The sequence below is a fragment of the Rhodnius prolixus genome, unplaced genomic scaffold (genome assembly GCF_049639745.1).
Source record: "Rhodnius prolixus isolate KJV_2025 unplaced genomic scaffold, Rpr scaffold_2, whole genome shotgun sequence".
In the NCBI taxonomy this organism is placed as follows: Eukaryota; Metazoa; Arthropoda; class Insecta; order Hemiptera; family Reduviidae; genus Rhodnius; species Rhodnius prolixus.
Genome location: NW_027411592.1, coordinates 65,226,358 through 65,254,175, shown reverse-complemented (window position 1 = coordinate 65,254,175; position 27,818 = coordinate 65,226,358). Strand labels below are relative to the sequence as shown.

General features: G+C 32.4%; 3 protein-coding genes and 1 long non-coding RNA gene across 4 annotated transcripts in view; 3 read left to right on the top strand and 1 right to left on the bottom strand.

Moving 5' to 3' along the window:
* Positions 1-11,218, bottom strand: part of LOC141450169 (secretion-regulating guanine nucleotide exchange factor-like) — an 84,292-nt gene extending 73,074 nt beyond the window's left edge. Inside the window, exons 1-9 of the mRNA XM_074120326.1 lie at positions 11,099-11,218; positions 10,062-10,476; positions 9,594-9,959; positions 8,518-8,689; positions 6,494-6,736; positions 5,522-5,674; positions 4,240-4,453; positions 3,850-3,913; positions 2,250-3,572 (exon numbers count right to left, since the gene is read on the bottom strand). Coding sequence (XP_073976427.1) covers positions 4,296-4,453; positions 5,522-5,674; positions 6,494-6,736; positions 8,518-8,689; positions 9,594-9,959; positions 10,062-10,076 — 1,107 coding nt within the window. The 5' untranslated portion in view covers positions 10,077-10,476; positions 11,099-11,218 and the 3' untranslated portion in view covers positions 2,250-3,572; positions 3,850-3,913; positions 4,240-4,295. The remainder of the gene's footprint in view (positions 1-2,249; positions 3,573-3,849; positions 3,914-4,239; positions 4,454-5,521; positions 5,675-6,493; positions 6,737-8,517; positions 8,690-9,593; positions 9,960-10,061; positions 10,477-11,098) is intronic.
* On the top strand, positions 448-2,031 carry LOC141450172 (uncharacterized). The gene is made up of 2 exons (XR_012455963.1): positions 448-992; positions 1,177-2,031. It is a non-coding gene; the product is annotated as an uncharacterized lncRNA (long non-coding RNA).
* A 96-nt stretch (positions 11,219-11,314) lies between the features above and the next one.
* Sumo (Small ubiquitin like modifier) lies at positions 11,315-15,134 on the top strand. The gene is made up of 3 exons (XM_074120328.1): positions 11,315-11,680; positions 11,782-11,910; positions 14,141-15,134. The coding sequence occupies exons 1-3, from the start codon at positions 11,663-11,665 to the stop codon at positions 14,276-14,278; spliced, it is 285 nt and encodes a 94-aa protein (XP_073976429.1). The 5' UTR covers positions 11,315-11,662; the 3' UTR covers positions 14,279-15,134.
* A 3,419-nt stretch (positions 15,135-18,553) lies between these two features.
* On the top strand, positions 18,554-27,789 carry LOC141450167 (solute carrier family 49 member 4-like). The gene is made up of 10 exons (XM_074120324.1): positions 18,554-18,877; positions 19,058-19,211; positions 22,402-22,492; positions 24,107-24,219; positions 24,724-24,876; positions 25,499-25,643; positions 25,748-25,856; positions 26,479-26,665; positions 27,109-27,294; positions 27,586-27,789. The coding sequence occupies exons 1-10, from the start codon at positions 18,719-18,721 to the stop codon at positions 27,690-27,692; spliced, it is 1,404 nt and encodes a 467-aa protein (XP_073976425.1). The 5' UTR covers positions 18,554-18,718; the 3' UTR covers positions 27,693-27,789.
* Positions 27,790-27,818: the final 29 nt, after the last annotated feature.

Genomic DNA, 27,818 nt, shown 5'->3' with positions numbered 1-27,818 from the left:
TTTGGTGAATCACTGTTCTAAAGTTTTCGTTTTTGAACGATCATATTCTGGATCATACGCACATACATAGATTACCATGGATATTTCCGTTGAAAATTTCTTACTCAGTATGAGTAGATAAACATGAATATGACGTCATCTTCCTTTGTGCTGGCATGTTTAATTGTATCATCAATAATCATTATCAATTATCCAGTGTATAAATACTGGCAAACAATCATCAATTATTATCCCTGATACTAACAATTTGTAATAAATATTGTATTAGTGATACCCCAACAATCATTTTATCTTATCCAAATGTTATCATTTTGGAACAAAGAAATGAACAATTCACTGAAAACTTGATAACAGAAAGAACATTTCAAAATCTAACCTAAATTAAAAGATATATATATATATATATTACAGTTTTCTTCCTCTACTGTGGTAAGAGAACGTATTTTGATCGTGCTCATTTCCGGTTTAGAGTTTTCACAGGGTCCAACAAATCAGCTAGAGGAATACGCACTCCATTTTTATATTTACTAGTCTCGATATCAAAAAAGAAATAGAATTTTCCTGCGGATTCAACATTCTAGCCACATAATTCGAAGTACCTAGTAATAATTTTGTAAGATAGAAATCTTGTGATAACTCACACTAACTCTTTGAGTATTTAAAAATACCATTTCATTCTTAACTAGGTATTAACATGTGCTAGCGGCTAGCCTGTTGAGATGCACAATTCACCGAAGTCAGTGAATTTAGAAGTCAACGCCTATATCTCTTCGCATCATTCTTAAAATTAATTGTTTTAAAAATTATTCCAATAAAAGTTTTTCTATCATATATGTATAAGTGTATATAAGAAGTTTTAAGGAAATCGTAAGAATTTTCCTAAAAATAATGGTACTGAATAGTAAGGGCTCTTTTAGGTAGTGAAATTTTCTTTTTCCACGAACTCTACTGAGAAAATGAATGACTTCCATCAAAAACGCTAGTTCACAGAGGTATGTAAGGTACGATCACTAGAAATGAGTTAATAAAATTCCGAGTTTAAAAAGAAAATGAGGTGAACAAGAGAGTGAATTTTACGAAGTTTTTTTTATTTTTTTAAATTTTCTTTGATAATCACAAAATTTTCTCCAGCATAACTTATGTTTAAAACTTTTAACACGAAAATCCATTTTTTAGTGGAATTATGAAGAATTTCTCAAGAATATGCTACATTACTGAATATGTTGTTCAAGGAGCCAGCAATTGTAGAGTGAAACTTGGAAGATGTAAGTCCAAAACCGGTCAATAGATGAAATAAACATACGAATTTCGACCGATAAAATAAGTTTCTATAAAATAAATTTAGTTTAATAAGTAAAAATTCTAACTTAAGTCGCTTAAATCGGCAGAAAGACTTCTTTTCCAAGTTCGTAGTCCGACTAAGCAGAAAAAGACCAACTGGTTTTTGTCATAAAATAGATTTTAACTTGAACCTTTCAGCGACGTCATAAGACAACTGTGTATAATAGTAAACCTGTGTTACAGACAACAATTATTTAGTCTTTTTTCTCTGTAGAAAACCAGTGTAAACTTATTAAGATTATATCATGTAAACGATAATGTTCGCACCAACTATAAAAAATTGTATTTAATAAAAATTCCTCCACGCTTTTGGATAGAACAGGACACGAATAAGAATGAAGTAAAATGTAAAAGTGATATATTTACAAACCACAAAAGAGAATCAATAAAAGATAATAAGTATTCACTTTTATCTGTAAATTCAATTTTAAATATCATTTCAGCGAATTATTAATCAATTGAGATTAAGAAGAAAAAAAGGTTAGAAAAAAAACTGACTTTCATTAAGGTTAAATACTCACTTGAATCTGAATTTCTCCAATTTATCTATTTTCTAAGAATATCACTAACAATAATTGCACAACTTGTATTAAACATTTTATTCTTTAAAAAAAAAATAAATAAATACAATTAAACACAAGGCAATTATCGTCTAATACGTACACGTAAAGTTCCCATCACTAACAAAAATATAGTTAAGAACTACGTACATAGATAAACTAATCTAATTACAATAGACAATAAAACCAAATTGAACTTTGGAATGATAGAAATTTTATTATTATTATTTTGAACTGTTGATTTTAATTATTTTTCGTCCATTCTAACTTAAAAAAAATTCTTCATTATACTTATGAACAGAGATTTATCTTCAAATCAGCTATTTTTCCTATAAAAATGTAACCTACCTGCTTCTAGATTTTGTTCAGGTTATGCATCTATCTATAGTTGCATTGTTTCTAAATCAACAATACGTTGCTAACATACAAATCAAGATTTGAAAATACACTTCTGAGAATCGATTTTTCTATCTATTTCTACCTGTTGGTCTGCCCAACAGTTAGCGATCAACATTAACCAGAATTTAACCACTTCACTAAACTTTTTCAGATTTTCTAGAAAACTGCTTCAGCGATTTCCTTTAAACAAGATACTCTTATAGGGTAATTGTAGATCTAGAACTTTTTATTTGCAAACTACTTTCTAGGAAATTCAAGGAAAAAAAAGATTGTAGCTTTCCTTAAATGTGACAGTGAAGCGTAAAAATCTGTTTCATGTAAATGGAAAATTTTACTGTTTCAACTTAAGATGCACGATCCTCTGTTTAAGCTAGTTATAGTTGATGTGTAGGATCAAGCTTGGAAGGCTAATATGAGCATGCCGTACCATCAGAATCAGTATCACGCAGAATTATGTGGAGATCAAAATTACGATGGACTAATGTTAAACCAACTTGTGCTTTAGCGCCTACAAACGAAAAAAAAAACAAAAATGTTCCGAGTTCCTTGAAAATTGCTTAGGACAACATCCAGGCTAGTGATCAACTGTATCTCATTGTCACTATATCCCTTTTGTTCAGCCATCCAAACGTGGAATACCTTACTTTGGACAATAATTCTCCTCAGCATCACCACAGAAGCCTCCAAGCAGTTCACTTTAGCTTATTTATATTTATACAGAAATAGACAAAAAGTAGTTCACTTTATTTCAACAATAACAGTCAAGAAACTTATAATAACATAACTTTTATTATTTATTAATATTAAATTAAGAGCAATTTTATGGTAAATGGTACTTAATCGTTTCCTAATTTATTACCACTAATTAGGATGTTTTATTTTTCTAATTTTACGGAGATGAGCATTTCAATTTGTAGATCGCTTTATTATTTTACTTGGTTACTCGCCATCGGCTCTTGTCATAGTACTCCGCCCAAGAAACACATTAAGCACATATCACAAGATTATAGAAATTATTCTAATGGGTATTCAAGTCGAGCTACTCAGGTTAGTGTCCCTTGGTTGGAGCGACAAGGTGATGATAGCATGTTCTCTCTGTGCTCCTTAAGGGGTACAGGAGGATCTCGTATCACTTCCTAGCTATATGTCCGATTCTAGGTGAGCTCTGACTCCGCATCATGGGTAGATCTAGTCTTTCTGGCCATTATACAGTTAAATCGCTGTCTGTCCACCTCAGATTATCTTCCACTGATTACTTTTTGCCAGGAATGCCTGGAATTTAAGATATAAAATTATAAATGGAGGGCCTAAAATTTAAACATCTTTAATTTTTTATTTTTTTCTATTTTCCAAGAAGTTAAATGATTTATTTTGTTCTTTTGTAAAAGCTCTAGAATTTAGTTTGTTGCTCTTCTTTGACCCTTCATTGTACTTCAACCCTCATCTATATTTATTGATTGACCGCCGCACCTCCAATTCTCCCGAAATCATTATTAGAATAGTAATTATGTAATAATTCTTGTTTTTTTGTTTGTTTTCTTCAATATACCTGTTCCTCGCAAAGGATTTTGCACAAGCTTCTCAATTTTTCTCCACCAATGGAAAATGATTTCCTGTGAACAATAAAAAGCTACAGGATAAAAACTTGCCAAGCTTTAAGAAGACTCTTTAAGAGAGAAGTCTCTTCTATTCTACCATTTTTAGCTTAAGAAAGCTTTGAAATTCTTTTCATTTTCTATCAAAATTATATCTTTATTAGATTACAAGAATGATAGTCTGGTCCCTTGCTAGGTCCAAATATAAAGTTTCAGTCTTCTGCGATTAAAATGTAAGTTAAAATTTTCTTATAAATCAAAAATTAACTCGAGAATTGTAATAAAAAAAAGTCGTGTAATGATTTAAAACAGCTTCTTTTTAAAAAAAGTTCATTGAGACTTACCTGAATGAATTCATTCATTGAATTCCAAAAAAATACGCATTAAAACAGTTGGTGCTTCATTTAAGTAAACAGAATGAATGCGCCGAACCAGCGCTAATAATAACTGGCGCTGACTGAGTTTTAATGGCGCTTGGTTGATATATGGCGCTAATTTCGGATCCATCACCACAACTGCCATGTTCATTCCATCCCCACGTTTTGAGTACACCATCTTCTGAAATATCATAGATGTTTAAAAAGCCTTCGTGTTAATTAAGATCATTTCAAAATTAGGTAGAAGACGCTTGATTTTTTTTTCTCTCTCTCTCTCTCTGATTTAAGGCGCATCAACATCTAAGGTTATTGGCGCCCAGAGCTTTTTTCAGTGCACTGCCGGCCTCCAGACAGTATTCTCTCGTTACAGACAACACTGTCCATTACCGGACAATAAGCCGCAAGAAGCTCCTAGGAAGAGAAAATCTAAGGGTCAGCAGCTAGATTCGAACCCGGGACCTCCGCTTGGGAGTCCAGTACGCTAACCGCATAGCTAATCCCTTCCCTTCGCTTGATTCAAGTGCAAAATTAACAATAGAAATCACTAGAACTTTGAGAATATCGACTTCAAAACACAATTCAACAAAGTGCATTTTAATTTCACTTTCTATGAGTTCGATTGGATGAGAAAATTATGGTTAACAGAAACAAAGGTAGTCTATGTTCTTTTCTACAAACAATTACGAGACCTGCAAAGCTAATATGCATTGTGGTACTGGGTTCGATTCCCGGTCTTGGCCTTTTATTTTATTTAATGGTTAAATGAGAAATAGTAAAGTACGCTTGCTATACGCCTCCGTCCATGACACTTAGTAAATGGTAGTTGGACGTTAAGCCCCGCCTGAAAAAATAGGCGATTACTTTACTTTTTATTTTACTTTATAAACAATAATTATTAAGGTGTGTTCACAACAAGAGAGCGAACTAAGTTCTAATACTACCATAATTTTTGCTCAACTCCAAACATTCGTGAAAATGTATTGAAATGTTCGCTCTGTGAGTGTGAACCGATATCATAGATATAGATTCTAGCAGGGTGGCCTTGAAGGACTACACCACTGCGACCCCAGGGATCTGCAGTGACATCTCTAGACTTTTAAAATACCATGTGTATGCATGTGCACATGCACAGAAATGAAAAATTACCGCCACAGAACTAGAGGATCATTGTACGTACTATTTCTTGAAATAGGTTATCCTGAATATAAAAAATAAACAATTTTTGAAAATAATTTCGCTTAAAACTTACCTGTAATTAAAAGATTATGTTCAGCACCAACAGCAACAGATTTAACATTTTCTCCAATTAACACTTCCGCCATAGTGTAAGAATACGGTAAATTATTATCGGAAATTCCAAGCTGGCCATAATTATTTCTACCCCAAGCAAATAATTTGTTACCTGTAAGAAGGTTATAAAAGAGCATTCAATTTTTCTGAACACCTTGAATTTTGTATTGCTTTAAATAATCCTATAAAATATTTCATTGGTTTAAGGGAAACATTAAAAAATTATATCGTTGAGTTATATATACACTTCAAATAATCAAAGACTGGTATAATTAATGTAAAGGTAAGGTAGAGTACTGTTACCTTTTTTTTGGGAACTGATTCATTATTCAAATTTCAAGAAAGATTATTACCAATTTTAGTTATAATTTTTTAAATTGTATTAAAACCAAGCTTTCGGTCATCTTGAATTTATGGTTATGAAAAATGGTAATATTTTTTACATTCTACGTGTGTCTACTGTTCTTATGTTTTGAGGTACTTCAACAGTAAATATATCAGTACCCCGGAGGCACACAACACTACGTCCATTTTTTCAAAATATATTCTTTTAATGTATCTTAAACAATATTTCTTTTTTTATTACCCAACCATCTTTTATGGTGCATCTATGTTACTTATTGCCTGCCAAAGATTTAAGTAAAATAACTCCTGTGGGCTTATAAGTAAGAAAATACCGCGAAAAAACTCTTTCATTTGCTCTCCTGTAAAAAAATTAAAATTTGACATAGTGTAGTGTACCTTCGGGTTGCAATTCTCTTGAAATTTGTACAACCATTAAGGAAAACAAGTACAATGTAAAACATATTCCAGCTGTTCAAACCCTGAAAGAAGAACTGGTCGCTGGATCGAAAGCGTCACATTAATATCCATCCAGTTCTCCATAAATTCCTCTGACCGAACAAAACAAAAAATAAATAAAAGAGCTTACCAACTTGGAGAATACAATGTGTCCAACCACATTTCAACACAATATCATCCAGTATTATTTCTTCTGGTAACGGTAATACTATTTTAATCTGCAAAGGCACTTCCGAAAACTGGCATTTTTCAGGAGCCATGCCTAATTGGCCAAATTTATTACAACCCCAACCGAATAGTTTTTTATCTCTAGTTAATGCCAATGTAAAATTTTGTCCACAAGCAATTATTGCGATATTTTCCAAGTTTTCAACTGTAAAAATAATATAGTTTATGACAGAATATATATATATATATTGAAGTAAGTCTACCTTTTTTGAAATTTTTGAGAAAGCATTATGGAAGGGTACCAATTTTTGGTAACAAGAAAAACAGTTATTCTTCACTGGAAGTCTCACTTAAATACATAAAGACTCTGGATTCCCACGAACATTTTTCGCTACTGCCCCTCTTCTCCCCACACCTTCACAAAAAAAAGTTACTCACCGCCCTTTGCACAGTATCTTTTATGAGCAGACAAAAAAGGAGAAGGTACGAGCTGCAAGAGAAACGCCCACGATTGGCCCACAAAAAAGTCCTTTTCCATTACGACAACGCACCAGCTCACACCTCAGCAGTTGTGGTCGCAAAATTAATGGAAATAGGGTTCCAACTCGTTTCACATCCCCCCCTATTCTCCAGACTTGGCTACCTCGGACTACTATTTGTTCCCCAATATGAAGAAATGGCTGGCGGGAAAAAGATTTTATTCAAACGTGGAGGTGATTGCAGAAACGAATGGCTATTTTTCAGACTTGGACAAATCCTATTATTCGGAAGGGATCAACAAACTAGAGCAGCGTTGGACGAAGTGTATAAGCCTAAAAGGAGACTATGTTGAAAAATAAAAAAGGTTTACCCCAAAAAATTAAGTAGTTTTTATTTTTGCACGGACTTTTCAAACGACCCTCGTATCTAAGAATCCACATTTGTAGGTAATGGTGCTAACTTTATAATTTTCGTTCATTATTTTTTTGGTGACTGATTCATAGTTTCAATAGGCTGAGAAAAATAAATGCCAGTTTCAGTCATTATAAACTTTATTATGCTGAGCTTTCGACCTAGGGACTAGGTCATCTTCTGGGCTAGTTTACAAAGTAATATTTTACTTCTTACAGGGTTGGTATGTCTTTGTCTCGTCTGTTCATAATAAATGTATTACGACTGAAACTGGCATTTAGTTTTTTCATCCTATTTATAATTTTCTTCTATTTAATAAATTTGGAAACTGACTGAATTCCCTTTGTCCCAATGCTGAAAAAGATTTGTCACGAAAGCAGAAATAACACTTTTTATTTTACTTAATTCATTTCTTCAACTTGAAGCTGTAGATTCATTTTATTAAATTTGAATAAAACTGTCCGATAACCGTTGTATAAGGGATGATCGTGTAAAACCAGCACGAATAAAACGTAATGTTGAAAAAGACCCAAACTGACCATTTTTTCCCTCTTTTCGTAAAAAAAGTGTTATTTTTTTTTTTACAGCAATGCAGATTAAGTAGATTTTGAGAAAAACGATGCCAAAAATGGGCAATAAGAGCTATTTTCAAAAATTGTTTTGAAATGTTAGCTTGTTTTGTAAACCACGTAACGTCTAAATGCATGAACCAAATTTCATGTGGAGAACGTATATAATTTTTTTTTAGACAATCGAATAAGTACTTAGAATACTAGTTCAGAATCAAAAGCAATATAGAATTTATTCAAACAGACACTTCTTTTGTAAAACCAGTGGGCTTACGTGAGAAACAAGAATGTATTGAAATCCATCATTTAATGAAAATACTTTTGTGATGGCCGCTTAAAAGGGCATGATTCGTTCAGGTGTTCATAAAGATTTTCAGTTACGAAAAAATTTCAATTTTAAAATTTTAACACTGGGCCTACATCTGCTTCTCTAAGTTTGTTTCAATGCCCAGTCGGGAATCAATTATTTTCACATATAATAACTGAAGAATCATGGATACATCTAAAAAAAAATAGATAAACTTACCATATTCATACTTATATTCCTCTGTTGGAAATTTTCTTCCAAGTTGACCTCTTTTTCCATCCCCGGCAGTTTTTAATTTTCCGTTTTTTAAAAGTACAACACTATGTCGTAATCCAGTAGCAACTTGTAAAACATTATCGCACAACACTAATGCTTCTTTCGTTTGTTTGATCTAAAAAATAAAGAAAAAATGTAATAACTAATTGCATTAGAGATGATTTAAAGCCTAAAATTAAATTTAAGTGAACATACAATATTGTACAAATGGGATGATCTATAAATTAAAAAATAATTTCAGTTCGAGGATGTATATTATTTCCTTCAAAACAAATCTACATATTTCAATCCACGGTAGACTGCAGTAAGAGTTTTTGAATCTGAGTATTCAGAAAAGAACATACATTAAGTCATAAAAGCGAAAAATACCATTAAGTAGATAGTAAATAGAAGGTATTTAGACGCAAGTAGTAGAAGATTCGTTAGATTTAAGATCGTCCAAATCATATCTGTTGTTCATAGATATTATTATTATTATTAAACATTATTTTATTTATTTATTGATTTACATTGAAAATTTAACCAAATGTATAGCCTTGGTCATAGTGTTCATAGATATAAGTAAATATCGTTGCTGTAAACTGACGACATAGAAAAAATGAAGTTTGATTTTACAGTTGTTAGCTAAATATTAATTTTCCACTGCAAACTTACAGTATTTACGTAATCACTATTATACCTCCAGTTCAGTCATCTTTAAATGTTAAAATTTTCCCTTTTCAATAAGACTATCCTATTTTCTTAAAAGTCTATAATAAAGTATTTTAGATAATTTCATCAGAGGTCATCTTTTTCAACATGGGTCAGCAATTTTAAAATTCTCCCCCGAACAAGTTGTTTTATACAAAATTTATCCCTCACAATCTTCAACAAATCATAAGCCTAAACTTCTTAAGAAAATCATTTAAAAAAACATGTCAAAATCACTGTTAAAATCAATATATGTTATTATTTAACCAAATGATGAAAACAATCTCTACATTTAAACATTACAAATCTTAAAACAAAAATTAACTAACTTGTTTTGGATGTATTCCAAGTTGTCCAAATGTATTTGAACCCCAACCAATGCAATATCCATCATTAGTTACAGCATGACATGTATCCCATTTGCAGGACAATTGAATGATTTTATATTTAATTAGAATGGACAATCTTACAAAGCTATGCTCTTCAAGATTTACTGTACCAAGCTGTCCTACATTATTAAGTCCACATCCATAAACTGTTCCATCGTTGGATATTAAAAATGATTGATTTCCACCAACTACAATGTTTGTTAAATCATTTAATATTGAAGCATTTGAGTCAAATTGAACATTCTTTGGACTTCTTATTTCTTCACATTTTCTCCCTTGACCTAATTGGCCATAAGAATTAGCACCCTGAAAGAACAGAAATTTAGTAAATGATTGAAGGAAATCATTTACAGCAAAACATCCAATAATCACTTTTTTAAAAAACCGTAAAAATCCAATAAAACATACCCATGATAATAACATTATAAGCAAATATTCAATCAATTCTTAGGCCAACGGCAATCGTAAATGTTACTGGAATTAGATCAACTAATTTCCTCATCACCTAAGTACAATATCTGTAGTGATTACGATTCTGTAACCTAAAACTGTAACCTCATGGAGGTTACTTTAGAATCAGGAATGCGCACTTGTTCAGGTTGCAACCCCCATTTATTTCTCCTACTTACATACATACATATGTATACATTTATTTACAACTATAAGCCTTAATTTCTGCAGATTTTTTTAAAAAAAAAAACTTTAGATATGCTGTTATATTTTTCAAGGAATAGGATTATCTATTTATGAAGACTGCTTATGGTAAACCTGATTTGCTGGGAAATTCTGTTCCAGGAGGTACTATTCCAGATTGGAGAGGGATCTGCATTAAAAAAAAAAAAAAAAAAAAAAGAGAACAATATGTAAGTATAGAAATTTGAGATCGAGAAAATAATATCTATAGCTGTTAAAGCTGAAGAGAAAATAATAATTTTTATTTAACACTATCTGACTGAAATCGCTACTAAAAAAACGATGTAAATGCTAAAAAAAGACTTGCAAAAAACATGTGAGCTGCATGAAAAATGAAAAGGTTAGAACCGAGAAATCTTCCAAAAAGAAAACAGCATGTGACGGGGAATACCCGCCAAATTAGTAAGAAGTGAAACAACGTTCGTTGTGTTACCACTAATGAATGATGCAATGATAAGCAATGGAGACTCATGAACGCCGCATAGCAGGAAGTGAACTCATGGCTAGATGAGATCGTACTTGCAATGAATTTCCCCGAAAAAAAAAAATGCCATAGAAGACGCCCAAAGAAAGCTGCCATAGAACGAAGGAAGAGAGGGCAGCAATAAGCCCTTTCGAAAGTAGAAGTGTTTTGAAGTGAAAAATGACCAGAAAGTTCGCAGGAAATGGGATTTAATTGTTATTAAAGGATGAGAATTAACAATAAAATCATTTTTATAAAGTAAAATGGTTAAGTACGTATATTTACTTACAGTTAGTGTACATTAAAAATTCAATTAATCTCTATTCAAATACAAATTTCATTCAGTTTAAATGCTCTTAATTAACAATTGGTAAAATTGTTCCTTTCAATAGTCCCGCCCATATAAAACATAAACAGCAAATGCCTTGCCAATTTACAGTTACCTAGAAATGACTTATAATATGATTATTTTACCATTTGTATTTTTATATCTGTTAAATTGTCTTCAAAAATTATGGTTTTATGATAATATAAAAGAATATAAAATAATGTTTAAATTTAATTTCCTCTAATAAAAAATTCAAAAAATATTTTAATAACCTTTGCCACAAACATAGCAGATGCTTTGTAGCTAAAGGTGGCTCCATCTCTAATGTTTGCCGGCCATTTTTCTTTGTGCTTCGATAATTGATGTGAGTGCACCTAGAGTCAATTCGAGCAGTTTACTAATTTTTTTTTCTGTGCGTGTATATAATTTAACTTAAGAATACTCTTTATCGGCTCATACATTTTAAAACAGTTATTGTTAATTTTTTACGTTCCAAGCAGAAGAAAATTTTTACAATAGACAAACATGTCAGAAGATAAAAAGGTAACTAGGCACGCTTACCATGTAACCTCTTAGAATATTTTTTTTATCGGCTTTTTTAACATATATTATTTAAAGTGAGTTTACTAATTGAATTTTTATAGGAAGTTAAAGCTGGCGAATCAGAACATATTAATCTTAAAGTGATGGGCCAAGATAATGCTATTGTACAATTCAAAATCAAGAAACATACACCTTTAAGGAAATTGATGAACGCTTACTGTGACCGGGCGGTTAGTTTATAAAAATATATGTTTATTTTAAATTTATCCCATTTTTTATTTTTTTTTAACGTTAGGTCTCAAAAGTTTGTGTATACATGGTTTTTAGTTATAACTTGTCTTACAAAGAATAAAATTAAGAAGTTAATGAATAGCTAAACTGTAAGTGCTAACTTCTACTTGTAAATTCTCCTATTAGTTTTCCTCTAAATCTATTAGAAGTTATTCGTATCCGTATTTACAAAAAAATACAGTACTAAAATAATTGATTATGCTCTAGGTTTTTGTTTAAACAGTACCGGTTAGATTATTTAAAATAACTTACAGTGAAAAATCCTACTTTTTTTCTGGTCCCTAATTCATGAAGCTATAAATTATGAGGAAAAAATGTTTCAGCAATGTTCTGAGAAAGTGTTTGGAAACTTCATTGTTATACGATTTGGATAGCTGTGGATGCCTTTCATCAGTAGCTTCTTAGGAATCATTGTTTCATAAACTTGGCAATCATTATCCGCATGGAAACCGTGGGTATCCCAACCTAAAATACTCAATACTCAGACAAACGCAGAGGTATTTCGTGTGGTAACTATTTAGGTTTGCGAAACTAACGACCAACTCTTGCTCATCATCTTACACACTCTTTTGCATTGAAGTACTTTACAATTGGTAGATGTGTACTTTTTTTGGGGGGCCAAAATTACTAAGGCACTCCTACAGATCTTTTAAATCGTAGTCTCTGTTAAATCTACAAATTACATAATTTTGCCACCCTTTAAGGAATCATTGTAAAGAAAAACTATTGAGTCCTTCTACGTTATTTTAATTGCCTTGTCACAGTAGGGACGAATCAGTGTACTGTCGTGTGACAAAAGAGTTTTTGGCTGTTTTACATAAATAAATAAACTTAATTAGTTTATTCTATAATCATAATTTATTGCTTTTAATCACCTCAGTCAATCTTTGTGCCAATAAGTCAGTTCCTTTATGGCACACGGGCATTTTGATCCCGTAAAGATGAACACAGATCGGAATAAGAGGTAGTCCAGAAGTAAAAGATCTGGACTGTAAGGTAACTGAGGGAACATTTCAAATTCTAGCTAAATAATTGTTAAGGTAGTCTGGTAGTTGGTAAAAGAGGCGTGCTTTTTAACCAGAACAGTCAGGAAACGATGATCTAATTTTGCCGAATAGAGATAGAGATCATCTGTAATGTTATCCCATCGGCCCACCCCATCTGTATTGTACAACTATGTAAACGGATGTAAAAATAAATAAATAAATAAATGTTATCCCATCGGAAACGCAACTCGAAATTCAACACTCCTTCAGAAATCCGCCGCAAGCAGAGCAATAGGTTTTTCCTTTTATGACTTTGAGTCACAGAAAAACAAGTGGCACAAAATCATATTGTTTAGGTTGTTTTAAAGTAAATTTCCTTTTCATCGAAAATTTTTCTTTTTAAATCAAAAATCTTTATTAGGAAAAAGAATAGGGCAATATGCCTTCAGCTGAGCAAAAGTGGTGATTTTGGCCTTGCAACTTTTATATATCATTTTATAATTCTTACCTCTGCATTGGGAGTTTTCAAGTTCTCGTCTCTTAAAATAGTTACAAATACATCTATTAGGACAAGATATAATTAATTTAAAAAAAAGGTCGGTTTAAATTGAACAAAAACTAAATAAGTATTTAGCCCTGGCATTAAAGACAACTTTCTTTAAGGGTTCTCTCACCTTTTGATGCAGTCCACCAACCACAAACCCGCTCTTGATATCCAGCCATCTCGTCTCCTACATCAGACCTAACCTATCAGACCTCTCCTTATCTTTTAAAGTATCTTCGGAGTCCATTCTGGGCTGCTCCTAATCTTTTACTTTCCCATATGAGCCCTCATGAACGGGGCCCACTTCCACAAAATACTCCACCAGACTTTAAGCATTGCTTTTTTTTTCTATTCCCAGCCATACTTCGGTAATACTTTGTTTTGCGTTATTCGGGAGTCAATATTAGGAAGATAGTTTGATGAGAGACCTTGTCTCGATGGCTTTCATACAGAATGTAAGATGTGGATACTTAGCTTAAGTATTTTTACTCTGGTTTTACTAGCATATTTAGGAAAGCTTTCTTTAAAATATAATTTTAAGCGCCCAGAACTGGGAAATCTTACACTTCATCTTGTGTATGTTGAGGCTTTTTTTTTTTTTTTTTTTTTTTGAAAATATTTATTTATTTTTATTTTTAGGGCCTAGCAATGGCTGCAGTGAGGTTTCGTTTCGATGGACAGCCTATAAACGAGGCTGATACCCCACTTAGTCTAGAGATGGAAGAAGGCGACACAATAGAAGTTTATCAACAGCAAACCGGTGGTTTATTTAACTAAAAAATAAATATTTTTTTTTTTGTTAAAAACTTTTCCAAAAAACAAAATGTTTTCTCATTTTTTATTATTTTTTTTTTTATAAGTTTTTAACCGAATAACTTTTTATATGTATAAATAAAATATATATACAAAAGAAAACCAAATTAAAAAGAAAAAAGAACACTATTTTATACTAACTATGGGATTAATTCATTTAAAAGAAAAAGCTTAACACCTGGGGCTTGATGACCTGGTTCGGCTTAGAAATCTATTCTCCATTTTTTTGATTAAACAAAAATATTAATAAGAAAAAATGCTGCTCCCCCCCTCAGACAGGAAATGCAAATCATTCCTTGATAATTTTGAAATGTATTTCGTATCTTATTATAATTTTTTTTTTTTGTTTTACTTTCATACATTTACTTTGAAAAAAAATCAGCCATAAATAAAATATCTTCCGTTATTAGTTGAAGATGTAAATGATATGTATTTATTATAAATCTTAGCAGGCTGTACATATATTTAATTTTTTTTTGTTTTAAATTCGATTTAATATAATTTTTTGTTTTTAGCAAATAAGTAAAATAAGGATAGTGGTGTGAGGATCGAAAAATCACTCAGCCGTTTGTGCAAATTTCCTATAAAGAATACTAAATTCTATACTAAGAGTTGTTTTTCAATTTGATTTTCTTTTCTTTTTCAGTGAACAAAAAATTTAAAAACAGTTTTGTGTTTTGGTTTTTAGTATTTAATGATCAAAATTTAAGAATTATTTATATCAAATTTTTAAATGTTACTTTTTTTTTTTGGACTTACCCCCTTTTTTTTTTTGTAAATTACAGGTCTGATAAATAAAGTTTTTCTGTATCATTTCCTATTTTGTAATTTCTTAATTTGTGGTTTTTCCTTTTTCTAAATTTTTTTTTTTATTCTCTATGAATTTTTTGTAATTTTAACACTAAACCTACCGACATTTACGAGGGTCGTTTGAAAAGTCCCGTGCAAAGTCAGAGAGATAGCACTACTGGCGCGTATCGAGGTTATGTTTAGTTAGTTAGCATCTCTTGGAAGAACACACACCAAGTTTCAGCCAGATCGGTCTATTTCTTTGTGTTTGGCATTCGTTTGAATCGAGGAAGTCGAGTGATTTTTTTCAAAAAAAATGGACGAAAAAGAATTTCGTGTGTTGTTGATTAAACACTACTTTATGAAAGGCAAAACGGCCTCAGGAGACTAAAGAGAAGCTTGATACTAACATTATGGTGACTCTGACACCTTCGATTAGAACAGTTTATAAGTGGTTTCAAAAATTTTCTGGAGTGGCCATATGGGCGCACAAGTGACGCTGAACGTGTTCTGGACGCCCCTGTTGAGGTTACTACTCCAGAAATCATTGATGAAATCCATGTGATATGGTGATGGATGACAGAAGAGTGAAGGTGTGTGAGATTGCTAGTGCTGTGGGCATCTCGAATGAACGGGTACATAATATTTTGCATCAACATTTGGGACATGACAAAGCTATCCGCAAGATGGGGGTGCCGCGATTGTTCACGCTTGACCAAAAAGACGAGATCGTGTGAAGTGTTGGCAAGGACGGTTTGCAGCTGTTCCAGAAGAATCTGCAGGACTTTTAAGCGTCGTTTCGTCACTGTGGATGAAACATGGATACATCACTACACACTCCTGAGACCAAAGAACAATCTAAACAATGGGTTACCAAGGGGGGAATCTGCGCCAAAAAAAAAAAGGCGAAGACCGTTCCTTCGGCCGGAAAGATTATGGCGACTGTCTTTTGGGATTCGCAAGGAATAATCCTCATCGACTATCTGGAAAAGGGTAAAACTATTACAGGTGCATATTATTCATCGTTATTAGACCGTTTGAAAACCGAGCTGCAAGAAAAACGCTCACGATTGGCCCACAAGAAAAGTCCTTTTCCATCACGACAACGCACCAGCTCACACCTCAGCAGTTGTGGTCGCAAAATTAATGGAAATAGGGTTCCAACTCGTTTCACTACTTTTCGACTTGGACAAATCCTATTATTCGGAAGGGATCAACAAACTAGAGCAGCGTTGGACGAAGTGTATAAGCCTAAAAGGAGATTATGTTGAAAAATAAAAAAGGTTTACCCCAAAAAATTAAGTAGTTTTTATTTTTGCACGGACTTTTCAAACGACCCTCGTATGCATAACTATTCCTATGGTCGACCGGTCAAATGACCTGACTTCTAAAATTTCTTATTTTAGAATGAAGATAATAATTGAGCCGTTTATTTTGAAAGTGGCCTAACTCCATTTATCTTCAAATCGAGATATTTTAAGGGTTTGCGTTTCAATGAATTTAAAAATATACGTACAGGATACTAATGAGTCATACTGCTTTAGTGTATCTAAGGGTGTTAAATTTATAGTACCTATTAATATAGTGGCAATTATTAAGTGAATAATATGCGTTTTCTTATCAAGAATGGAGTTAGGCCACTTTCGAAATTAACATCCAGATTCATTATAAAATTTGAAGGTGCCCAAGTCCATTCAACATAATTTAAGATGCTTCAAATTGAAAGAAAACATACTTAATTTATTTTACATATCTTTAAAACTATTTCTTCTTCACTATCTGAACTAAATGGTCTTGTTCTGTTCTTCCCCGTGGGGGAAATAATTTTTAAAATTTAATATTAAATTTTAAGTTTTATATTAATTAAGCGTACTGGTTATTCAATAACGCAATTATCCAAAAACTGAGGTTAACTTGTTAAATACTAATTAATTAAAATTACTGCCCTTCAGACATTATCAATAATATATGATTATCTTGATTTAAGTATAAATGGAATTAGGCCACTTTCAAACTACACGGTTCAATTATTGAACTAACTCTAAAAACTTATGTGTCAAGAATTTAACGTATTTGCTCGGAATATGAGCAACCTGAAATGCTTTACTGATAAATAACAGGAAGTTGTACATGTAACCATGGCAACCGGAAAAATTGACAAATGGAGTTAGGCCACTTTCAAAATAAACGGTCAATTATTTAACAATGAAACAGCATAGTTTCTTTTGTTTAAAAATAAATCTCGTAGATTTTTACTCTTTATTGTATCATTTTTTATAATTATTGGCTTCTCAATTGCACATTACTCGCATACGTATTTTTTTTACAGTTTGATCTTACTGCTTTTGCAGTATCTTATTTGGCTATTTTCCGACCACCTGGTCGTGTACTAAAATATTTGTCAAGCTTTTGCAATGTTTTCCCTTGCAAAACTTCACTTGTTTTTTTCACAAAATCCATGCATTTATCCCAGCTAAGTCTAGGATATTGAAAACTATTTGTTGAGGCCATCTCCGATATTTTCCACGAGCTCCATACATTTCTGGCTAATTTCGGAACCACAAACTCCCCCAAGCGGAAACTGAAGGTTCTCTGCTTTCACGTTTTTTCCAAATATGGAAAGCCTTTTATTGCTAATCGAACGCTAGCCAAGATTTGATACCAAATTTGTCTGGTTTCTTTTGCATGTACTGAGTAAATCTGCTTCTTGACTTTGTTGGGAACAAATATGTCCTTCGAAGAGATGCTATATGCCCTTAGTTATAACAGTTTTGACTGTTCTCCACGAATTTGTTCCAAAATTTAGAAATCAAAGCAAATTTATCGGTTTTTGTAAACGATGATTTCTTTGATCCAATCGAATAAACCTCACAATTTCCGTCTATACATTTCTGCTCATAGTGTTTGAGAAGAATGCTCGACCCCATTTTTTCACCCATAGAAAAGGGCAATATCATACATTTTTGGCCTCATATGCACCACATGCAAACAATAATCCGATAAATGCATTATCAAATTGAGTTTTCGAGAGAATTCTGTTACAAAAAAATAAATAAAATAAAATAAAATATTAAAATAAGTTAATAAAATGAAAATATTCAGCCGGTCAAATCACCAGTGGTGGTAGTTAAGGACGGACTACATATCTTTATCAAAGATCAAATATTTGGAAAAGACGTGAATATTAAAAAAACAATTGTATACATATTTTAGGAAAATTATCGTGAAGTTTAATGGTGGTATGATAACGTTGTAATTAGAAAATTTAAACCAAATCTAAAAAACGGTCTATTGACCGGTCGTGGTAGGTTTAGTGTTAATGTTTAAGGGGGGGAGAGATTGTCGTCTAAAGCTCTGCCTGAAGTCAAGTTCAACTTTTTTAAAACTTTTAATTGGAAAATAATTTTCATTTTTACTAGTTTCGGAATAACCCGGCAATTCAAACAATCATATGTTGTATTAGGTTGGAATTATTTCTATAAAAATAAAGATAATATATTTAAAAAATGTTATAAATAAATGATAACACAAACTAATTAGATTAGCCAAAGTATGTTTACTTCGGTAGAACGATGCTAAAAGCAAAATGTCCTAATAGAAAGGTTGTTGCAAAGTATGCGTGATACGCCTTCGTCGTTGTGTATGAGTTTCAAGCTGGAGCTATCAGATTCTGAGGAAGAAACGTGTATACAGGGTCAAGCCCTAGGGAAAAGGTCACCAGATCCAAGACGATGGTATGTGCTGGGATTGTATTGTATTTCTGCTTTTTCACAGGTAAATTTTTCTTGAATCAATTGGATAAATTAGTCATTAGTCATTTTTTCGTAGAAAATACATTCAAAAAATTTCATTACATAAAATTGCGGTAAGATATAGTCGCATGAGTTTTGGTCAAAAGCCGGGCCATGGATTGGCCACTGTTTTTTACATTATGTATCATCCAAATTTGTTTAGGTTATTGTGTGGAATACATGGAGTCCAATCGCCAACTCGGCTTTGTTCGCTTTCAGCACGTGGCGAGATAGTACCATTGCCCTGTTGAACAACTGGGGATGTCTGATGTTCTTGCTTTTTATCGGCCCTTGTTGTTGGCTTTTAAACAAAGGAGGTAACTAAAAAAAAATCTTGAATAATAAATTAGCACCGGCCAATAGTAGTACCCGTTAACAGACTTGAAATTTTCTTAGTTTACTTATAATTAACTTAGCAAATTATTTCATTATTGGAGGGGATGACAGTTACTGAAGAGATTTAGTAATGACTACACTCTGGTCAACATGTACATTCTGTAAAGTGACAAGAGCATGACGATTAAGCGCATCCATTATTTCTCCAGGTAAGTACAATTCCCAAAGCAACGGTGTTGATGGTTGGTTCTCCAGACCTGAATTTTCACCAAATGGTTTCAATCTAATCGATTCGCGACTATACAAGAAGTGAAATTAACTCATATCGTACAACCCCTATTTTATGCAATACCCATCAATTTTGTTATTACCCCATTATCTGCAAATAAAACTGTTTTCTGGCAATGTTTCATTTCCCAATTTTTTTTGTTTCCTGAATCTTCAATTCCCAAACATTTTTCGTCTACCTGTTCGAAAAACAAAACAAAAATAATTTTCGCGGTCCCCTGCAAAAATATTTCACATGACGAAATAAGGATGAAATAAAAATAATACGTTTCAGTAAGTCGTATCAAATCAACATGAACAAGTAAACAAATATTTTGTGGTAAATAAGGCATATTGAAACATAAATTTACTAAATTTTTTTAAAAAATAAAATTTGTTTTCTTTCTGGTTAATACAGTTAAGACTGTACTAAATTCACGCTCCATTAAAAGGGTTAATGGAAAAGCTTATTGAAACTGTCCGGTGGGACAGTCGTATAAGGGTTGATCGTCAAAAAGTGCACGAAGAAGCGTAACGTTAAAAAACACCCAACTTTGACAATTTTTTTTCTCTATTTTTTTGTATAAAAGATGGAATTCCCAAATTTTCTTCATAATATAGGGCAAATCCTCCTTTATAACTGTAATTTTTTGTTTTTGCAACAACCCAGATCTGTTAATAACTTCAGCAGTACAGCCCTTAATTTAAAACATAGTTCAGATATACAGTGACTCCCATTAATATTGGGACACCTATTACAAAATGATTTAAAAGGAAAATGAAAACAACATACAAAAGTTTGGAATTTTTTTTTTTTTTAAAATACATTAGCAACATCTGTACAAATTATATATAAGTATAAATCGATGAAATTCCAAACTGTTAGGAAGCACTTTTTGAAAAAGTGTAAAATAAGTCTCTCAAAAACATTGGGACACCAGAAGTGCTAGTGTTTAAACGTTCAATATTTAAAATCTCCTACTATTTAATAATTGCTTTTTGACTTACAATAGCCCTCAAACGATCAGGCATAGGTGAAACAAGTTTTTGGTTAATTCAGGTGGTGTTTTTTTCCTATTCTTCCAGGAAACATAGTTTTAATTAATTTTTGTTAGATATTACTCGTTTACTTAAAGCACTAGCTAAATATTGCCATAAATGTTCAATGGGATTAAGACCTGGAGACTGCGGAGAGGTTTGGAATACTTTTGGGCAATTATATAACAGTCACTGGCGTATCACCCAAGCCGTAGGTTTGGGGTCGTTCTCTTGGTAGAATTTAAAAGACCCTAAAATACCCAATTTTTTAACATTTTTTTTCAAATTATTTTTTAATATATTACTATAAACCATTTTGTCCATCACTCCATCAACAAACATTAATTCTCCAAATCCTGATGCGGACATCTAGCCCCAAACCATAACTGACCCACCTCCACCCGGTGGTGCAGCTTTAAAACCCTTTAAAGTTGGCTGTAAATTCTTCTTTTCGAGTTCAGCATTTGCTTTCCTCCAGACCATATCCCTTCCATCTGACTGAAAAACATTAAATTTTGATTCATCGCTAGAGTATATCATTCCAAAATTCACTATTTTCATTAAAATATTTTTCGGCAAATTTCACTCTCTTAGCACGATTTATCTTACTGACAAAAGGATTCTTCCAGGCTACTCTACCATGATAGTCGAGTTTTCTTAGCACTCTCCGAACAGTTTCTGCTCCATTTTTGCTCTCTGAACATGTCAAAAATTTCACATAGAAGTTTTGGAGCACTAAGTCGGTGATCTTTTTTAATTCTTTTAATATATAACGCTGCTCTCTCTCTCAGAGAGCAGTTGAGGACGGCCTTTTTGTGGGATTGAAACAGTTCTTTTTCTTTTTGGTAATGCTGAATGATGTTCTACACAGTAGATGTTTTAGGTCCGATCAGTTTTTCTGTCTCTCTAACACTTTTTATTGTCTTTGTGCAAAGAAATTACAATTTTTCTTTGTTCAATCGTTGGCTTGATTTATATAAACTAATATAATTATTAATTTCATATTGAATATATGCTTAAGGTATATATTTACAAATTGTATAAATATTCGGGCAATGCCTTGAACAAACTATAAATTATAATAGTGTCCCAATACTTATGAGAGGTAGAATTTGCACTTATTATTATATATATATTTTTTAATCTACCAAAACATTATTATGTAATTATTTAAATAGTTTTTATTTAATTAATAGTAATTATAAAATGAAATGAATTTATAAAAATTTGAATAAATGGGTGCCACTTTTAATTTTCGTCAATTTTTAACTTCTGTATGTACTGTCCCAATATTAATGGGAGTCACTGTATGTACTTAGTATGCTTCGATATCATCCAGAAATGATACTCACATTTAAATTTAAATTTCTCATTTGTTAATTCAAACAATGCTTCTTGCAATTCTTGTGAAAAACAACTGAACAATTGATTTCTGTCATTTAACGAGGATTCTTTTGATTTTATTACCTATTGTCAAAGATTTTTATGAAAGGTTGCAATTTGTTTGTTTGTCCCCCCCCCCCTAATGTTCACCGGGCTGTATCTGAACTTACCACTTTCCCTCTCTAAATTGTTTCACCGCCTCCTAAAAGGTAGTGTTCAACAAAGGGTAGGTTTCTTTTTTGTTTATATAAAACCAGAAAACCTTAATTTGTTTGTTGTTTTAGTATTTCTCTGTATTATAAACCTCTTTGTTGGTAATTTTTTTTCCTCCAATTGATGTTATCTTCTAGTTTTTGGTTAATTTTCATTGTGAAAGTTTCAGTCTGTGACTACTTCTAATTTGGTAGTGCAATTTTATATTCTGATGTACTGAAATCAATTGCAAATTTATGCAGAATAAAAAAAAAAAACATTCTGTTTCAGGCTTGAAATGTTCGTTTATCATTGCGTCAGTTCTTTGCACTTTGGGCACAGGTATTCGTCTATTACCCAGCAATGAAACAGTTTTTACAATGCAAGTAAAATTACAGTAAATAAAATTATTGATTACACAAATTACTGCTGGCACAAGGTAGTACATATTTACGATCAAGTAAAATTTTTTTAACATTGGTTTCCTTTCGATAAATTTTGAATAACGTGAGTTTTTCATCAGAAATTGGGACTGAAAAACAAATTTGTTTAAGTTCAGAGTATGTTTGTTTGTAGTATTTATTGAGTTGATTAATGTAAAGAAAAAAAAAAAAATGGGGCAATTTATTGCCTATGAAAAACAAAACTCAGATACTAAAATCTGTCGTGGCATGTTTTTCAATTTTTAATACCCATTCGATTTCGAACTTTTACCCAACATCAGAGGTTGATTTTGATCAGTTTGATGTTAAGAATTCGATTTCAACTATGTTTCTATCTTTTTCGGATGAAAGTTTCGAAACCGGTTAGGAATAAAAACAAAAAAAAAAATGCATGCTTCGATGGATAAATTCAGCGATACACTTAAGTTTAATGAACATTCCATACCATAACGCTTGTATTATTATTATTATTTTTTTTTTATGATTTAAGGCGCGTCAACATCTAAGGTTATTGGCGCTCGGAGCTTTTTTCAGTGCACTACCGGCCTCCGGACAGTGTTCTCTCGTTACAGACAACACTGTCCATCACCGGACAGTGAGCTGTAAGAAGCTCCTAGGAAGAGAAAGGAAAATAGGAAAGCTTGTATTATTATTATTATTATTATTATTATTATTAATTTCTTTTGAAATTAAACATTGAGCATAAGTTCAGTCAGGTACCCACTGTAGATGAATCTGCAAAAAGAAGATATTTGATCAACATCAATTATATCATCCGTCATCCCAAACTTATTTCCTTTCATTTTGGGCTTCCATCCATCTTTAGAGATTTCTGCAGAGAACAAACTCTGCAAAGACGCCGGATTTTTAAGATAACATACTCTGGGTCGGCCAGGGGATATCTGGATCAACCATACTCGAGTTTTCATCTCTTTCTCACGGGTGAGTTTGGTTGCTACTTAAAACGTGTTGAAGCTTGTTAATGTACACAAGTTGGTCCATCAAAAACTTAGATATTCTTGCCCAAGAATGAAACAAAAGTTCACATTATAGATGCTGTAACTGTTTGTGAGATCAACTTAAATTAGGCTTTGTTTTGCTTGCAATAAGGAACCTAGGTAATTTTTCACGACTTATTACAGATCTGGTAGGAAAAGTATCATTAAACGATTTTGGTAGCTTATTATAATAATGACAATCAGTATTAGACTTTTTGAAAAAAAAAATTGGTCTCCTGATAGATTATATGTCCATCTGAACCTTTTTCCTTTTCAATAAGGCAAAATATTTCTCAACTTAATTTGTATGGAGATCCCCAATTATCTCAGGAATACTTGTTTTTCCCGAGAACCCTTCCTGTTCATAACGGCTTAAAATTAGACAGTATCCCCAACTAGATACCCGGCACTTCTTGACGTCACCATCTGTGCCTCGGTTTGGACACAATAACTCTTAGTTGCTTTCCCGCCTTGCACAAAAATAACCTACTAATATTTATAAAATTTCTGTTTCATTTTTACTATATTTTCGCTATTGAAATCTTTTCGATTTAGACTTGTCCATACTGGTGGAATTTTGAACGCAATTGGCGGGGTAACCCTGAGTCCGGCGATTTTACTTCTCTCTTCCACTTGGTTTCCATCAAATCAAAGAACTTCTGCAACAGGTCAGTGAATTTTAGTTTGCTTGTTTTGTTTTTAAATAAAAATATTTAAACAAAAGAAAAGAAATTGTGATCCTTAGCGAGACAACAATTGTGATAAAGATTTTTCACCGAAAATTCGTTTTGGGACATTATGGAGGAGTGAAAAGGTTTAGGTTAAAGGTGAGAAATTTCGGCACAATGTAAAGTTTTTCAATCCTAAATAGTGTTAGTAACAATTAAATGTTTTAAGGTTCGAAGTTTTACAAAAAAAAAGTGTTCATGTTAAAAGCTCGAGAACTGTAGGAAGCAATTTATTCAATTTTTACTCGATTTTTGGTTTTAATAAAAATTCATTTTATCATTCTATCAGACATGAAATATTCTGATTTCTGGCTAAAGAACCCAAAAATATTATAATCATAGAAATAACAGTAACTTAGAATAACTGATAAATAAAAGCTTATTGTTCTTTCTTTTATTTGCACATTTAACAGTTCAAAAAACAAAATTTGTTTCTTTTAACAGGTATTGGAACTTCGTTATCAATGTTAGGCATTGCTGGTAGCTATGTCCTGGGTCCAATGATTGTCTCAGAACCACCTACAACTCGGGACACCACTGATCAAGGGAATTTACGTATAAAAATACGTTCACAAATTAGTTTGTTACTATTTATCAGTAAGTAGACAATTTTTTTTTTTAATTATTATTACTTTGAAAACTAATTTTTGAACTGGATGAACTAATAGATTAAGGTGAAGCAGATCTATTTCTAGCCGATTCGGGTGTAGGTGAAGTGTAGATGAAGCATTATTTGTAAGTGAGAGAGATCACCAGTTCGAATCCCGTGTTAAGCTATTTTTTTTATTTATTAGAAAAAACAAAAGTGTTAGCTAATTGGTAATAATTCAGAATAAACGGTCAATGTGAAAGTATTGGTGCAATTTTAGGGGGTTCAGCTAAGTTTTTAGCTGAATGCAAGCAGTAGACTGGAAATAGGATAGAACCGGAATTCTGAATCTCGATTGGATTCTTGGATACGGGTAATGAAAAAGCTAATGAGCTAAGTTAAGTTCATTGGCCAAATCCAGCGTTTTGGGACGCAAACATTCAGAAAAAGTAATTGTCAACCTAGATGAGATGAATAAAACAGATGGAAGTCAGCTTTCGACTTGCGTTCAATCTTCTACAGGTTTCTTTAGAGCTGATTTCAAGAGACCTTGTAGGATAAGGTTTTTGTATTCCCTAAAAACTGTGGTTACGATTTTAACGCGTGATTTCATTTTTTTTATTTTTCCAGCTTTTCTGATGGAAATCAGTTTGCTATTCATAATAATACTTACATTTCCTTCGAAGCCTCAACAACCAGCAAGTCGTGCCAGTATCCTAAGACTTACTGGCGACGGAAAGGTGAACTTCCTAGAATCTCTCACTTGTATATTGAAGTAAGAAAATTCTATTTTCCTTTTTTTATTGTCCTAGATTATCCCCCCCCCCCGGGAGAAGATTACAATCATTTAATATATGATATTTTTATTTTTTGAAATAGAAACAGAGATTTTTGGCTACTGTCATTTTCCGCAGGACTTTGTTCCGGAATTACTGGACCGTGGCTCTCTCTGTTGGCAATTATCTTTGCTCACAGTAATATTACACAGGTAATTTTGAAGGCATCAAATCAATAATGATATATCCAAGAGTGTTCTATCTTTAGAAATTGGCTTATTATGTAGTCGTGTTGAAACTTCAGGAATATTCCAAGTACCTTGAAGTTTCCAAAAAGTCAAGATTCTACAGGAAGAGGATATAAATTTCTCTTACTATTGCGACTGTGCCAAAAATTTTCAAAACCGGAAAAATCCCTCTTTTTTTGACGCCTCGTGAGTAAAAAAAAAAAAAAAGAGTAATTTTTACAAATTGGTCTATTGTATGTGCGCCTGTCTTTGGGTAGGGGATTTGATTGGAAGTTCAGGCGCCACCATCAAGTCTGGAGAATAAAAGTTTGGGCGACAAAAAAAATAATCGGTCCCAGAAGTGCCACTTTACAGAATCGATGTTTTATATCGAGATATTCTCGATAATTTTGACTGAACTTGTTGCGTTTGAGTAGTTTTGTTTGCTTTTATATGGGTTATTTTCCCGCGTAATTTCGATTAAGAGTTGGCTGGGCGAAAGTGCTTTTCACTCAAGCTGTATTGTAGTTTTTTAGTAATGTATTAACAAGTAACAAGTGATGAGTGAAAGCCGTTTAACAAACATCTGATTATTTTAAAATTGCAGACCGAGACAGCAAGGCTAGGCTTTTGGACAATAATTTGCAGCAGTTGTCTGGGCTTATCCATTAGCAAAGTTTCGGACAGTTGTCCGGGCCACATCAAGACCATTTTGTTGATATTGATCGCTTTTGCCGATCTTATGTTTTTATGGATATTATTGCTAACTGTTGATGTCGTGCCATTTCGCAAAAGTAAGTGTAAAAATGATGATTGCCACAATTCTTACTTCCTGTTTAATCCACGACAAAAAAAAAGGAAGTATTTTGCGAATGTCTAGATTTTTTCTACTTTTTGTCTCTTCACCAGAAATATGCGTGTCAAGATCGGTTTCTCATCGTAAGATAAAGTAGTTTATACTAAGTGGTCTGAACTAAGTAGCATGAACTTTTTAAAATCAATAAATCAATCAATGAAATTCTTCAAATTTTATAATTTGTTTCACTCTGCACCTCCTAAAACGTCTGAAGATAACCTGGGTGAGCTTAGGTTGTTCTGGAGTGAAGGTTAAAGAGAATTAAACTAATTTTCAACAATTTTCATTGAAGTATTGTTTTTTTATATTTATTTATTTAGCTAGTTTTATTGCATTGATTGTATTAAATAATTACAAAAAATCGCATTAATTTGATTGCAGCTAGTTTAGTACTGGTAGTAATTGGAGGATTATCGATAGTTTGGGCCACACCTGCACTGTTCTACGAGCTGGGCGCCGAGCTCACGTTTCCCATTCAAGAAGGCATTGTAGCCGGATGCATGATGGCTTTAAATAATTTCGCCGCGTGCATAGTCTATCTGCAGTTATACATATTTCCAGGACTCAGTTAGTATTGGATTACTCTATTTTTATTTTATTAATATTTCATCGGAAAATAGAACACAAGGAGGCAGACGAGTTGATATGGTGGGGTCCATAAGTGGCAATTTACTGAGAGGAGATGGAAGCTTGCATCACCAGTTGATGAATTGTTTCTTAAATTCATTTAGTATATACAAAAAAATTGGAAAAATCATAAGGCTCAGTCTACCCAAATGAAACAACTACGCTACTGATTATGAATAAAAGCAAATTAAAATCTTGGTACTCGGATAAGTTTGTTTGGTAATTTTTCAGATGTATCCTGGATGAACTATGCCTTAGTGATATTTGGAATCGCTTCATGGATTTGTCTATTTTTCGTCAGAGAAAAATATAATCGCCTGTTAATTGATAGAGACTGATGTATTTACTTTGATTTTGATCTCCTGGAAGACGTTGTATCTGAGCATATAATTTAATTGTACCTAATAAATAAAATGAATCTCCTCCTCGTGTAAATATCTTTTATTATCAACAAGTAAAAGTAA

Bases quoted from the DNA above. Each gene is read 5' to 3' on its own strand.
- LOC141450167 (XM_074120324.1), top strand. From the start codon at position 18,719: ATGCGTGATACGCCTTCGTCGTTGTGTATGAGTTTCAAGCTGGAGCTA. The intron at 24,877-25,498 runs GTAAGTAGACAA...TTATTTTTCCAG, and splicing joins TAGTTTGTTACTATTTATCA to CTTTTCTGATGGAAATCAGT. The intron at 27,295-27,585 runs GTTAGTATTGGA...GTAATTTTTCAG, and splicing joins ATACATATTTCCAGGACTCA to ATGTATCCTGGATGAACTAT.
- Sumo (XM_074120328.1), top strand. The intron at 11,911-14,140 runs GTTAGTTTATAA...TTTTATTTTTAG, and splicing joins ACGCTTACTGTGACCGGGCG to GGCCTAGCAATGGCTGCAGT.